This window comes from Oncorhynchus mykiss, chromosome 8, assembly GCF_057628025.1.
Source record: "Oncorhynchus mykiss isolate SJ-2025 chromosome 8, ASM5762802v1, whole genome shotgun sequence".
Lineage (NCBI taxonomy): Eukaryota > Metazoa > Chordata > Actinopteri > Salmoniformes > Salmonidae > Oncorhynchus > Oncorhynchus mykiss.
In genome coordinates, this window is record NC_143029.1 from 49573236 (window position 1) to 49587001 (window position 13766).

The 13766-nt window shown below is 40.3% G+C and overlaps 1 protein-coding gene across 50 annotated transcripts in view; it reads right to left on the reverse strand.

The window, feature by feature from the left end:
* The window catches only part of dlg1b (discs large MAGUK scaffold protein 1b), a 261565-nt gene that overhangs the window by 77419 nt on the left and 170380 nt on the right, over positions 1-13766 (reverse strand). For 31 of the 50 annotated variants that reach the window (XM_090181831.1, XM_090181829.1, XM_090181826.1 and 28 more), the window contains 2 exons: positions 7843-7979; positions 5836-5980 (listed from right to left, as the gene is read on the reverse strand). In XM_090181831.1, the coding sequence (XP_090037957.1) occupies positions 5836-5980; positions 7843-7979 (282 nt within the window). Of the gene's footprint in view, positions 1-5820; positions 5981-7842; positions 7980-13766 lie in introns of all 50 variants that reach the window. The other 19 variants (XM_090181824.1, XM_090181819.1, XM_090181808.1 and 16 more) reach the window with 1 other exon arrangement.

Sequence of the window (13766 nt, forward strand, 5' to 3'; positions counted from 1 at the left end):
GTTGAATTGGATTTGCCCCAAACATAACTTTTTATTCAGGACAAAAAGTTAGTGCCTTTTTGTAAACAGGATGCATGTTTTGGAATATTTGGATTCTGTACAGGCTTCCTTTTCACTCTGTCAATTAAGTTAGTATTGTGGAGTAACTTCAATGTGGTTGATCGATGCTCAGTTTTCTCCTATCACAGCCATTAAAATCGAACTGGTCTAAAGGTACCATTGGCCTTATGGTGAAATCCCTGAGTGTTTCCTTCCTCTCCAGCAACTAAGTTAGGAAGGACGCCTGTATCTGTAGTGAATGGGTGTATTGATACACCATTCAAAGTAACTTCACCAATGATTAAAGGGATATTCAAATGTCTGCTTTTTTTTACCCATTTATCAACTGGTGCCCTTCTTTGCGAGGCATTGGAAAACCTCCCTGGTTTTTGTCATTGAATGTGTGCTTGAAATTCACAGCTCTACTGAGGGACATTACAGATAATTGTATGTGTGGGGTACAGAGATGGGGTAGTCATTCAAAAATCATGTTAAACACCATTATTGCATACATGGTTAGTCCATGCAACTCCTTGTGACTTGTCAAGACAAAACAAAGGGGCTTACTTATTGACTCAAGACATTTCAGCTTTATTTTGTATTCATTTCTAATAATTTATTCCACTTCGGGGTATTATGGGGTAATGTGTGTAGATTAGTGACAAAATCTAAATGTAATCAATTTTAAATTCAGGTTGTAACACAAATGTGGAAAAGGTCAAGGGATGTGAATACTTTCTGAAGGCGCTGTATGTCATCTCTCTCATGACCGCCTGCTAGCAAGATTGTCATGTCATCATATTCAGGAGGCCAGACCATGCTCTTAACCTCTTGCACAGCTAAAACCTTTTATTAACTTAACTGAGATGCTAACATTGTTGCTCTTCTGTCTACCTATGAAACCATTTGAGACCTGTTTCAGGAAACTAGGCGTATTTCGCGGGTCACTACTTCACAGGAGAGCAGTTTGAACATTAACATTTTATTTTTATCAAAATGTGTTTGGCAGAAATACCTTCTCGAACATGTGAACTTTAACATGCCCATGCCTAAATAACAAACTTGTATGCCATCTGTAAATACAAATACAATTGTTAAATTACCAGCCTAGATGGTTTAGTCACAGAAAAACAGCAACCATCGCACTAGCCTTGATTGGCTGAGATAACGAGTGGGCTGGACATGCCAAGAGATGAGTTTGGATTGGTCTGTCATAGAGCACGCTTCTGTCTATTTGAGGTGGTCAGTATGTCTTGGTAATCGTGTCTAAAGCAGCTTTTTTTTTAAATGTATCATGCCGTAAAACTGCATAAGTGTTGCTCTCCACTTTCTGGAGGACTGAGTTTTGGTCAGTGGAATTCGAGTATGATAGATAAAATGGAGAAAACACCTGTCTCCGGATTACATCTTCAAACTAAGGGCAACCATGGCATCACACAGGAGACATGTCCATCCATGAATGATTTTAACGGGTAGGATACATTTCTAATTTTGACAGAAAGTGGTTTCATTTCAAGTTAAAGTGAACTGTTAGCTAGCTAGCTAAAGTTACGTGTATGATCCTATTATTCATATCTCAGAGCCATTTGCTTGGTTAGCTATAGCCTAATGTTAGCTAGCTATGATTGAACCCTTTTCTCAGTACTTTGTTGAAGCACCTTTGGCAGCGATTACAGCGTTGAGTCTTCTTGGGTATGACACTAGAAGATGGGCATACCCGTATTTAAGGTAGTTTCTCCCATTCTTCATTGCAGAAACTCTCAAGCTCTGTCAGCTTGGATGGGGAGCTTTGCTGCAAAGCTATTTTCAGGTCTCTCCAGAGATGTTCGATTGGGTTAAAGTCTGGGCTCTCTGTACTTTACTCAGTTCATCTTTCCCTTGATCCTGTCTGCCAGGACTTGCCGCTGAAAAACAGTCCCACAGCATGCTGCTGCCACCACCATTCTTCACCGTAGGGATGGTGCCAAAGAGTTCAATCTTGGTTGTATCAGACCAAATAATCTGGTTTCTCATGGTCAGAGACCTTTAGGTGCCTATCGGCAAACTCCAAGCGGGCTGCCAATTGACTTTCACTGAGGAGTGGCTTCCGTCTGGCCAGTCTACCATAAAGGCCTGATTGGTGGACTGCTGCAGAGATTGTTGTCCTTCTGGACATTTCTCCCATCTCCACAGAGCAACTCTGGAGCTCTGTCAGAGTGACCATCGGGTTCTTGGTCACCTCCCTGACCAAGGCCCTTCTCCCCCGATTTCTCCATTTGGCCGGGCAGCCAGCTCTAGGAAGAGTGTTGGTGGTTCCAAACTTGTTCCATTTAAGAATGATGGAGGCCACTGTGTTCTTCAATGCTGCAGAAATGTTTTAGTACTCTTCCCCAGATCTGTGCCCCAACACAATCCTGTTTCAGAGCTCTACGGTCAATTCCTTCGACCTCAAGGCTTGGTTTTTGCGCTGACATGCACTCTCAACAGGTGTCTGCTTTTACAAATCAAGTCCAATCAATTGAATTTAACCCCAGGTGGACTCCAATCAAGTTGAAGAAACATATCAAGAATGATCAATGGAAACAGGAGGCACCTGAGCTCAATTTTGAGTTTCATAGCAAGGGTCTGAATACTTATGTAAATAAGGTATGTCTATTTTATTTTTTATAAATTAGCAAAAATGTGTGTGTAGATTGATAAGGAATAAAATATTTTATAAATTTTAGAATAAGGCTGAAACGTAACAAAATGTGGAAAAAGAGAAGGGGTCTGAATACTTTCAGAATGCACTGTATATTGTGTTATTTTATGGCTGGTTATGAAACCTACAGAAGTGTCAAAACCCACATTTATTCAAATGAGTTTGCTCCATGTCAAGAAGTTTCCTTTTCGCTTGAAAGTTTGTTTCTTAAATCCTTTGTTGTTGAAATGAATAATTTAGTCAGTTTTTTGTTGTTGTTACTTGTAGAAAATTTTACAAAATCCGCAACAGAATGACTGAAGAATCAGCAACAGAATGACCGCAATTGAATTGGCTAAACTGGGAAATGATAGTTTGTTAAATAAAACATAAAACAAACCTTCTGTTGACACGTAGGCTATGGTGTAATGGAATGTTTTCCCTTGTGTGGTAGGTTTTGACAAATGTGACATAAACAGCCATAAAACAACACAATATATGTCACAACAGGTCTAAATATATGGGTCATGACAGTGTTATGACCATATTAAAACAGTTTATGACAAGTTATGCAAGCTGTTATGACATACTCTGACATGGTTATGACCGTGTCATAACATGTTATGATGCTGGGTGTCACAAAGTGTTACCCAATAGAAGAGAGGGCTTCGACGAGCAGGTGTCCACATACTTTTGGTCATGTAGTGTACATCGAAACAGAATGAAGACATGAACAAGTGTAATACTGACTTTGTGATAGGTTTCATTATCAACACCAAAAAATATTGTAGTTAAGTGCTGTGCTAATTCTGCCAAATCCCTTGAGGGTTTAAAGCGCAAAGGCCTGAATTGAGAATTACGCATTAATAAAAATCTATCTAGTGACAAAATTACTTACATGAAGTCATATTTTTCATTGAAATACTGGGTAAAACAAAGACCCACTAACAGTAGACATAATCAACGTTTTGTTCTTGCCCTTCATATCAAATATTCAGTAGGCCTCAATACACAGACAGCGATTGAACACTGCAAGGCATATACTGTCGTTCTTTCTCAAAGGCAACAGGAAATAAACCCTCGCTTCGATGACCACTTAATTTGTGTGTCCCCCTCCCACCCTCCTCTTCTCTGATCCAATCAGCACAATCGGTGCTTATAACAAGGAACAAGAGGATGAGGGAATGCGGTAGCGCACCATAGGGCCCATCCGCACAATTATTTCCCCTTTTTCCTAAAGCCTCCCATGATTGAGCTACTGTGTGACACTAAACATAATTATTTCTCATTCATTAACTCCGGCTCAGATCTTACACCACGCGTCCTGGCAGGACATCATTATACATATCTCTCCCCTCCTGTCCTCTGCATTAGTGTATTGCCGTCTGGATTAGTGTGGGGGGTGGGGACGGAGAACGCAGCGGTGCCCATGTGATGCTAGCGTCCATGATTTAATTTAGCTGTTCGCCCTTCACGCCTCTAAGCCTGTGCTTCATGACAGCAATAGCGTCTCATATTCCATATATAGTGCACTTCTAATGACCAGGGCCCCATGGGACTTAGTCAATAGTACTGCACTATATAGGGAATAGGGGGCTTTTTGGGATGCATGCAACATTACAGAATCCTTGTCAGTGGGAATCTATGATAGTATTGGATGGATCAGTTAGGCTCTAGTTAGAAGGCTTTTTAGAGAGCGGAGCACCAAGATGGATGCAGTCACTGATTCCAAATCAACTTGGTGATGGTGCTGACGGCCTTATCATAGGCGTCTTTGGCTAATCTTTTGAGGCAACACTGCTTTAGCTACAGAAGATGATTAACCATGCTGTGCTTTTGATCACTTTGAGACGGCTTACATTATACACAGCTAGATGTCTACTGAAGCAATACTAGCTAAGTGAAAGGTGCAAGGTCACTTTCTTCACTACATTGCCACATGGTTTTGGTCTACCTTTAGACGGACTCTGATCAAACCACCAATGTTACATCTTCTGTCTCAAGTAGTTCAAACTGCCCTTGTGTCACAACACTGAATCCAGCGGTAATCTGACATTGGATTCACCTTCTGTCCTTGGGATCACAATCAAACATTCAGAAGCAAACCGAAGTAGTCCTCTACCACTTATTTGCACTGAAGGGATTGTAGGGTGTCACCTCGATTTTGACTTTGAAACAAGCCATTCAAAGAATACTGAAGGATGTATGGGTTAAAAAAGACGGGGCTCAATTCAATTCCAATTAAACTGATTTCAGGAAATGAATTCTATTATGAATTCCAGTTCCAGAACTAAAGAGCCAGTTATTTTTCTTATTTCTTTTTCCATCAATTTCTAAATTGGAATATCAATGAAACTCCCGGGTTGATAGAATTGACATGGAATTGTCATAGTCAATACTCAGAAAATCACTTTGCTAGGCCCTGGCCTGATGGCTGCAGGGGGCATGTGGGGGTGTGAGTTGTCCTGTGAGGGGGTGGTTTGTTCAGATGTGTCCAATCGATATGAGTTTGAGCCCTCTCTTCTAGTGGGTTGTTAGTGCCCCCGCTGGCTCTGCCGCTAGCCAGCAGTTCCAATCAATATGGTGCCTGGTGCTGTAGCCACCGCTTCCCATTGGGTGTCAGCCATCTGACACACTTTCTCCTACTGACCCTGCACTGGGAAAACGACAGGGTGCTGCTATTCTCTTTTCCACATTGTCGCAAATTGTTTTTTGATCGTTTGGGGACTCCTTATCCCCCCACAATATGTGATTAGGGGAATAGCTGTTAATGTCACTACAGGGATTGTTGTTCAAACTTTTCTGACACAAGCCATTGGCTATTTCCATTTTTTGTTGACATTAAGTCAGAGATTCACTTAAATATGAGGGAATTGGAATAACCCTCAGATTACAATACCAATTCCTACTCACAAGGTTAAGTTGTTTTAGAATACCATTCTGTAGGCAGCAGGATAGTGTATATATTGAGGCAGAGGTTTCACCTGAGGAGTGAGGTGGACGACTTTCATAATAATTTATCAAATGTGGAAACTCACAAAGGGGATGTACTCACTAAGTGGAAACTCGCAGTGGAAAGTCAAAGTAGAAATTCACAAAGGGGAAAGACAGTGGAAACTCACAAAGTGGAAACTCACAGTTGGTGATGTCAGGCGGGGCGAAACTGTCATTCATGAAGACACTGTTGGGTTTTGCTACTTTCAAGTAGACCACATCGGGGGTGTTTTTCAAGGCAGTCACAGCGTGTTCGTGGCTCACCTCCTCAAGGCAAGCACTGTTCACCTGCACAGAGACAGATAAACACACACGTTGTATGGACCACTCGGACAAGTTTACACTTATTGATGTGAGATCAAACTTGAATGTACACATTTGTAAAATTGTAAAACACAGTTAAAGCGGCAATCAGCAGTTGAAACGAAGCAAACTCCCCACCCGTTTTGGTAAAAAGCTGAGGGATAGAGCTGGAGAAATGTAACCACTCAAATTCATAGACAACGCAATGTATGCAAGAACTGAGCATTCATGATATTAACATTATAGTTTTAACCATTGTTGCATTAGATGCGTCTCAATCCAAACGCATCCGCTGATGTTGCACTTCCACATCTGCGATAAAGGGTGAGAACTAGAGCGGTGTTTGTCATACCATGAGACATCTCAAAAAACTCTTCTCACAAAATTGTCTGTAGGGTCTGAATGGAGCAGGGCTTAGACTCTTATGGGTTGAATAAGCTTATATTTCGGGTTCTGATGGCAGTTGAACTAAAGTTCATGAGGCATTTCTAAGTTATATTCTTCAAGAATAAAGGAGAACATTGAATTAATTCAGAAGTTTAAAAAAAACGAGGCATGTGCAGATTTCCACTTTAACTTCTTGGATATAGGGGGCGCTATTTTAATTTTTGGATGAAAAACGTTCCCGTTTTAAACAAGATATTTTGTCACAAAAAGATGCTCGACTATGCATATAATTGACAGCTTTGGAAAGAAAACACTGACGTTTCCAAAACTGCAAAGATATTGTCTGTGAGTGCCACAGAACTGATGTTACAGGCGAAACCCAGATAAAGATCCAATCAGGAAGTGCCGCATTTTTTTAAACAGCCTCATGCCAATGAGTTCATATATGGCTGTGAAGCAGCTAGGAGTCAGCTTACGTTTTCCACAGGGTGTCTGCAGCATTGTGACGTCTTTTTAAGCATTTCCATTGGAGAAGGGCTGTAAGGGACCATATATAGCATGTGGTCACATGGTGTCTCCCGGAGAAAACGTTGCGTAAAATACTGAGGTAGCCATTTTTCCAATAGTTTCTTATGAGAAACCATCTGCCTCCACGGATATATTATTAAATACATATGTTAAAAACACTTTGAGGATGGATCCTAAACAACGTTTGCCGTGTTTCTGTCAATATTATGGACCAAATTTTGAAAAAGGTTTGGCGTTATAGTTGAAGTATTTTCGGTTGATTTCTCAGCCAAGCAGGATGAACAAACGTGACGTTTTTCGCCTCCAAAAATATTATTTTTGGGAAAAAGGAACATTTGCTATCTAACTGGGAGTCTCCTGAGTGAAAGCATCTGAAGTTCTTCAAAGGTAAATTATTTAATTTGGTTGCTTTTCTTATTTTTGTGAAAATGTTGCCTGCTGCCAGCACAGCCTAGCATAGCATTATGCCATGCTAAACTTACACAAATGCTTGTCTAGCGTTGGCTGTAACGCATATTTAGAAAATCTGAGCACAAGGCTAAGCTTGTGTTTCAATATATTTATTTCATTTCATTTGCGATTTTCATGAATAGGAAACGTTGCGTTATGGTAATGAGCTTGAGGCTATTATTACGCTCCCGGATACGGGATTGCTCGATGCTAGAGGTTAAAGGTGCACCCTCAAAACATATCATATGAACATTATATTACAGGGAGCTGCACACTCAAATATGGAAACACCACAGTACCAGTAACATAAAAAACAAATGTGTCAAAAAACTCACCACCAATCCTGTCTCATGGAAATGGTGAAGCCTTAATGCAAGGGTTCTGAGGTACTTAATTAGTTACTCGTTGATGTATCTGTAATAATGACCATGTAACTAAATGAGTGGAATGAAGGACAATGTAAATGGAAATAGTGATCTTACAGCCAGAAGTTTGTCTCCTATCTGTAGCCTCCCGTCTTTGTGCGCAGCTCCTCCTTCGATGATTTTGGTGACGTAGATGCTGTTGTCCCCTGGGATGTGCTGGTTCCCCACTCCCCCTGCTATACTGAAACCAAGACCTGGACGAGACAAGAGGAGAATTTTCATAACGTTAACCAATCTGTGAAAATAAATATGTATGCTGAAAAAAAAGTCACACTCACTGTTTTAGCATAACAATAATGAAATTCCCATCACCAGCAAACAATATAAATCACAGGGAAAAAGTGTTTTTCTGATATGTTTCCTAGGAATCCGAGGCATTGTTCTCTTGCCTGTATAATCATATGGCAATGAGGGATTTTAACTAAAGCTACTTTGCTAAAAAGAGGAAAGAAACAAAACAAATCCACACTGCCAGTACTCATGCTACATTCCTTTGACCAGGTTAACCTCAATAAAAGCATGAAATACACATGACAGCTGGTGTTAAACTAAAGTAATGAATAAGAAGGTGAGGCGCAACAGTCGCCATTAAATATATATTTAACTTGATAAAGAATAAAACGTGGTGTGACATTTAAACAGACATTCACCAGACACTAAACTACAGTAAAAAATGATGTTGGGCTGACAATCATAAGCTACAGTGTTATCAAAGTAACATGTTTACAGTTATAACTCAGACCTGTCCTGAAACTGTGCGCACATGAATAAGTATTAAAACTTTGCTTGAAAAACACCCATCATTCATCTTTTATGCTGACAAAAAGTATTGGAATTAGGCCATGGCAGTTTGTAAAGGAAATAGCAATGGCGAACTTGATCAAAAGTCTCTGGAAGTGTTGCCAAATTTGATAACTTTAACTTCGACATTTGCTGTGTCTGACATTTTCCGAAAAAAACTTCCATGTTGAGTCTCATTCTCTGCTTTATACACACGAATGACAAACACAGGTAATAATTTCGGAACGGGGGCTTTTCCGTTTGCGAGAGTGGAGACATCGAATCTGAATTTCCAACAATGAGAGATTTTTGTTCGAGTTAACTGAGATTAGTGACTGAATTTCTCATATACAGTGCATTCAGAAATTATTCAGACCCCTTCCCTATTTCCACAATGTTACCTTACAGCATTAATCTAAAATTTATTAAATAAAATGTTCCTCAATCTACACACAATACCCCAGAATTACAAAGCGAAAACAGGTTTAGACATTTTTGCAAATAAAAAACAGATACCTTATTTACATAACTATTCAGACCCTTTGCTATGAGACTGGAAATTGAGCTCAGGTGCATCCTGTTTCCATTGATAATCTTTGAGATGATTCTACAACTTGGAGTACACCTGTGGTAAATTCAATTGGTTAGACATGATTTGTAAAGGCACACACCTGTCTATATAAGGTCCTACAGTTGACAGTGAATGTCAGAGCAAAAACCAAGCCATGAGGTCACAGGAATTGTCCGTAGAGTTCCGAGACAGGATTGTGTCGAGGCACGACTAAAACATTTCTGCATCATTGACGGTCCCCAGAAACACAGTTGCCTCCATCATTCTTAAAGGAAAGAAGTTTGGAACCACCAAGACTCTTTCTAGAGCTGGCCGCCGGGCCAAACCGAGCAATCGGGGGAGAAGGCCCTTGGTTAGAGAGGTGACCAAGAACCTGATGGTCACTAGCACAGAGTTCCAGAGTTCCTCTGGAGATAGTATAACCTTCCAGAAGGCCAACCATCTCTTCAGCAGTCCAACAATCAGGCTTTTATGGTAAAGTGGCCAGGCGGAAGCCACTGCTCAGTAAAAAGCACATGACAGCCTGCTTGGAGTTTGCCAAAAGGCACATAAAGATACTCAGACCATGAGAAACAAGACTCTTTGGCATGGATGCCAAGCGTCAAGTCTGGAGGAAACAAGGCACCATCCCTACGGTGAAGCATGGTGTTGGCAGCATCATGCTGTGGGGATGTTTTTCAGCGGCAGGAACTGGGAGACTTGTCAGGATCGAGGCAAAGATGAAAGGAGCAAAGTACAGAGTGATCCTTGATGATAACCTGATCCAGAGCGCTCTTGACCTTACAACAGGACAACGACCCTAAGCACACAGTCAAGGCAACGGCTTCGGGACAGGTCTCTGAATGTCCTTGAGTGGCCCAACTAAAGCCCAGATTTGAACTCGATCTAACATCTCTGGAGATACCTAAAAATTGCCCTGCAGCAACGCTCTCCATCCAACCTGACAGAGCACGAGACGATCTGCAGAGAAGAATGGGAGAAACTCCCCAAATAGAGGTGTGCCAAACTTCAACAAAGTACTGAGTAAAGGGTCTGAATACTTGTGATCAGTTTTTTATTTTATAAAATGTACACATATTTCTAAAAAAACAGTATTAGTTTGTTTTTGTGGGGTATTGTGTGTAGATTGAGGGAAAAAACAATTTAATACATTTTAGAAAATGGCTGTTAACCTAACAAAATTTGGAAAAAGTCAAGGTCTGATTAATTTCCGAAGGCACTGTATATACACAAGAGTATGTGGACACCCCTTCAAATGAGTAGATTCGGCTATTTCAGCCACACCCGTGGCTGACGTATAAAATTTAGCAAACAACCATGCAATCCCCATAGGTAAACATTGGCAGTAGAATGGCCTTATTTTAGCATGGTTTTATCTAGGCCTTAGTAATAATGATCGCGCTTATCAGGTAGCTAGCGCTAGCTAATGTTTCCACGTGGCTGGTTAGAGTAATCAGGTAGCTAGCTAACGCTGAACAGTCTACTTTTGGGCCCTACTTTGGGCCTTGAAATGTGTGGAGTACTACGGATGTGACAAATGAAAACATTTCTTAATGTTTAAACTGCCGTTATGGGTTTCCAGCTTAAACTATAAAACAAATTCATAAAATTCCACGTGAATTTACAATGCTGCTGCCAGAAACAGTTTGGGTCTCACGGTGCGTCCCATTCAGATGGTTAAGCATTGCACCCGTTGTACTATTACTGTACCTCAATTGCACCTAGCTAAGTTAGCACTTCCTTCTCAAAGTATTGCCATACAGGACTTTGTTGTTGTGCTTGCCTTTCTCTGCCATTTTTCCAACTGTTATCGATGATAACAATTATCCTTGACTCCTTGCACATCGACTCCCGATGTCGACTCCCATTTCTGAGAGTCAAGATTAAATTCCACGAAGAATAGACTGCTATTATTCTGGATTTTTGGAACGGAGGAGACTGATTAGTTGCCGTACTTCTGAGAACAAACCGGTCACATCTTTCCAAGCGAGCTAGCGAGGGACGGCGAGAGAGCGGAGGCGCACAGTATAGGCAGGTAGACCACCAGGCAGGCAGACAGAAAGGTGCACTAGGCCTACAGTCCCTTTAGAAAGTATTCATACTGACTTATTCCACATGATGTTGTGTTACAGCCGGAACTAAAAAAGGATACATAAGTATTCAATACTAAAGCTGTGAGTCTTCCTGCTTAAGTCTAACTTTGCACAACTGGATTGTACAATATTTGCACATTATCCTTAAACTCTTCAAGCTCTGTCAAGTTGGTTGTTCATCACTGCTAGACAGTCTTGCCATAGATTTTAAGCCGATTTAAGTGAAAACTAACTAGGAACTCAGGAACATTCAACGTCATCTTGGTAAGCATCTACAGAGTATATTTGGCCTTGTGTTTTAGGTTACTGTCCGGCTGAAAGGTGAATCTTTTTTTTGTGTGTTTTTTTTTGTTAAGGATCCCAATTTCGTTTAAACCTCTAAAGTTGATTAACACTCCCTAGCGTCACACGGTGATACCATTTTGAATATTGAATAGCTCCCCATGTGTTTATTCTAGAGATGTTTCTTGTAGCAGCTGCAGCTCAATCCCCTCTTTAGAACGACAAAGTTCTTGTGAAAGCAGTGTGCGAGGCGCACAGTATAGGCAGGTAGACCACCAGGCAGGCAGACAGAAAGGTGCACTAGGCCTACAGTCCCTTTAGAAAGTATTCATACTGACTTATTCCACATGATGTTGTGTTACAGCCGGAACTAAAAAAGGATACATAAGTATTCAATACTAAAGCTGTGAGTCTTCCTGCTTAAGTCTAACTTTGCACAACTGGATTGTACAATATTTGCACATTATCCTTAAACTCTTCAAGCTCTGTCAAGTTGGTTGTTCATCACTGCTAGACAGTCTTGCCATAGATTTTAAGCCGATTTAAGTGAAAACTAACTAGGAACTCAGGAACATTCAACGTCATCTTGGTAAGCATCTACAGAGTATATTTGGCCTTGTGTTTTAGGTTACTGTCCGGCTGAAAGGTGAATCTTTTTTTTGTGTGTTTTTTTTTGTTAAGGATCCCAATTTCGTTTAAACCTCTAAAGTTGATTAACACTCCCTAGCGTCACACGGTGATACCATTTTGAATATTGAATAGCTCCCCATGTGTTTATTCTAGAGATGTTTCTTGTAGCAGCTGCAGCTCAATCCCCTCTTTAGAACGACAAAGTTCTTGTGAAAGCAGTCTTTTTCTACACGAGAGGATCCGGACAAGAAAATGTCTGTAAAACCTGAACCATTTGAGCTACAAACGAATAAGTCCCCACCAACAAAAGGCGACTCTCACGAGCACCAGTGTTGGTTGTTCTGCTCTACAACATCCACAAGCTTTACAGCAGAACTGTCTCGGATGTCGTCGTTTCGAAGAGCGTTTCTCCCAAAACCAACTGTCCAGACTGAACCGTTGGAGCTACAAACTAATATGTCACCAATAAAAAGGGTAGGTTCTCACAAATATGAAATTGGTGGTTGTTTTGCTCTACAAAGCACGAACGCTTCAGGGGAGTCGTCTGAAGGTAACCTAGTACCGGGCTGTAGAAATGGAAAAACGTGCATAGGGGGTAAAAAAACAAAAGGTGTCACGAATAACAGTACCAAACATGGGTCTAAAAAGTTTTTTTTCCCCCCAGACTTCTCTCAGATATAGGACAGACACTTCAAAGCTTTATTTCTTATGATTTATTTTTGACCATCTGTGTTGCAATGTACAAATGTGTTGGGCTATGGGCTAAAGCAGTATAGGCCAAATTCAATGTTAAATCTTTTCTTTTTTTTTATACCTACAGGGGACCTAAAATTCCAAATCAAATGGCTAAATTATAAATTTTATGACCATCTTAAAAAAATTCAATTTGTTAGCTTAGTAGATATTGTGATCTAAGGGCTTACACCTTTTAACGTTCACACCCCTATGGAGTACACTACCTTTGGGCCCTGAAATGTATGGATCACACTACCTTTTGCCCTGAAATGTATGGAGTACACTACATTTGGGCCCTATAGAGAAGTAAGGGAGACCGGGGACAATAGTAACACTGGTCAATTGTAATCCATCAATTATTTAAATTGAGGAAGCCTTACTTTTTTTGCCACCTCTCAGTCTTGATTATTGACCTGTAGAACATTATGCATGTATCTAAACATATCATTTTTTATCAGTAAGATGAGGTATAGTTGATGACAATTATTGTTCTCACAAGATGTATGTTCTCACAAGACTAATTTGGAAAGAGTTCTATGCTTGGGGTTAGGTGTAACGCAATGCTGTACGTCACCCCTTAAAATTATATATGTAATTACATACACATTCACATCAACTTTGGTAGTGCAACCAAGATAATACTTCAGAAAAATGTACACTTTTTGTAATGCTAATGCAAAATATAATATTTAAAAATATAATAACAGGTCAAAAGAAAATGTCAACTTAGTGTATTTTCATCCAAATATCAGTAAAAAAAATAAATCATAATTGTTCAATTACACCACATTTTTACCACTGAAGACAGTGTTACAACTGTCCCATATACAACTTACCATGGTCGTTGGTGGCACCGGGAAATACAAGGCCTGGCTAGCCAAAAAACTTGT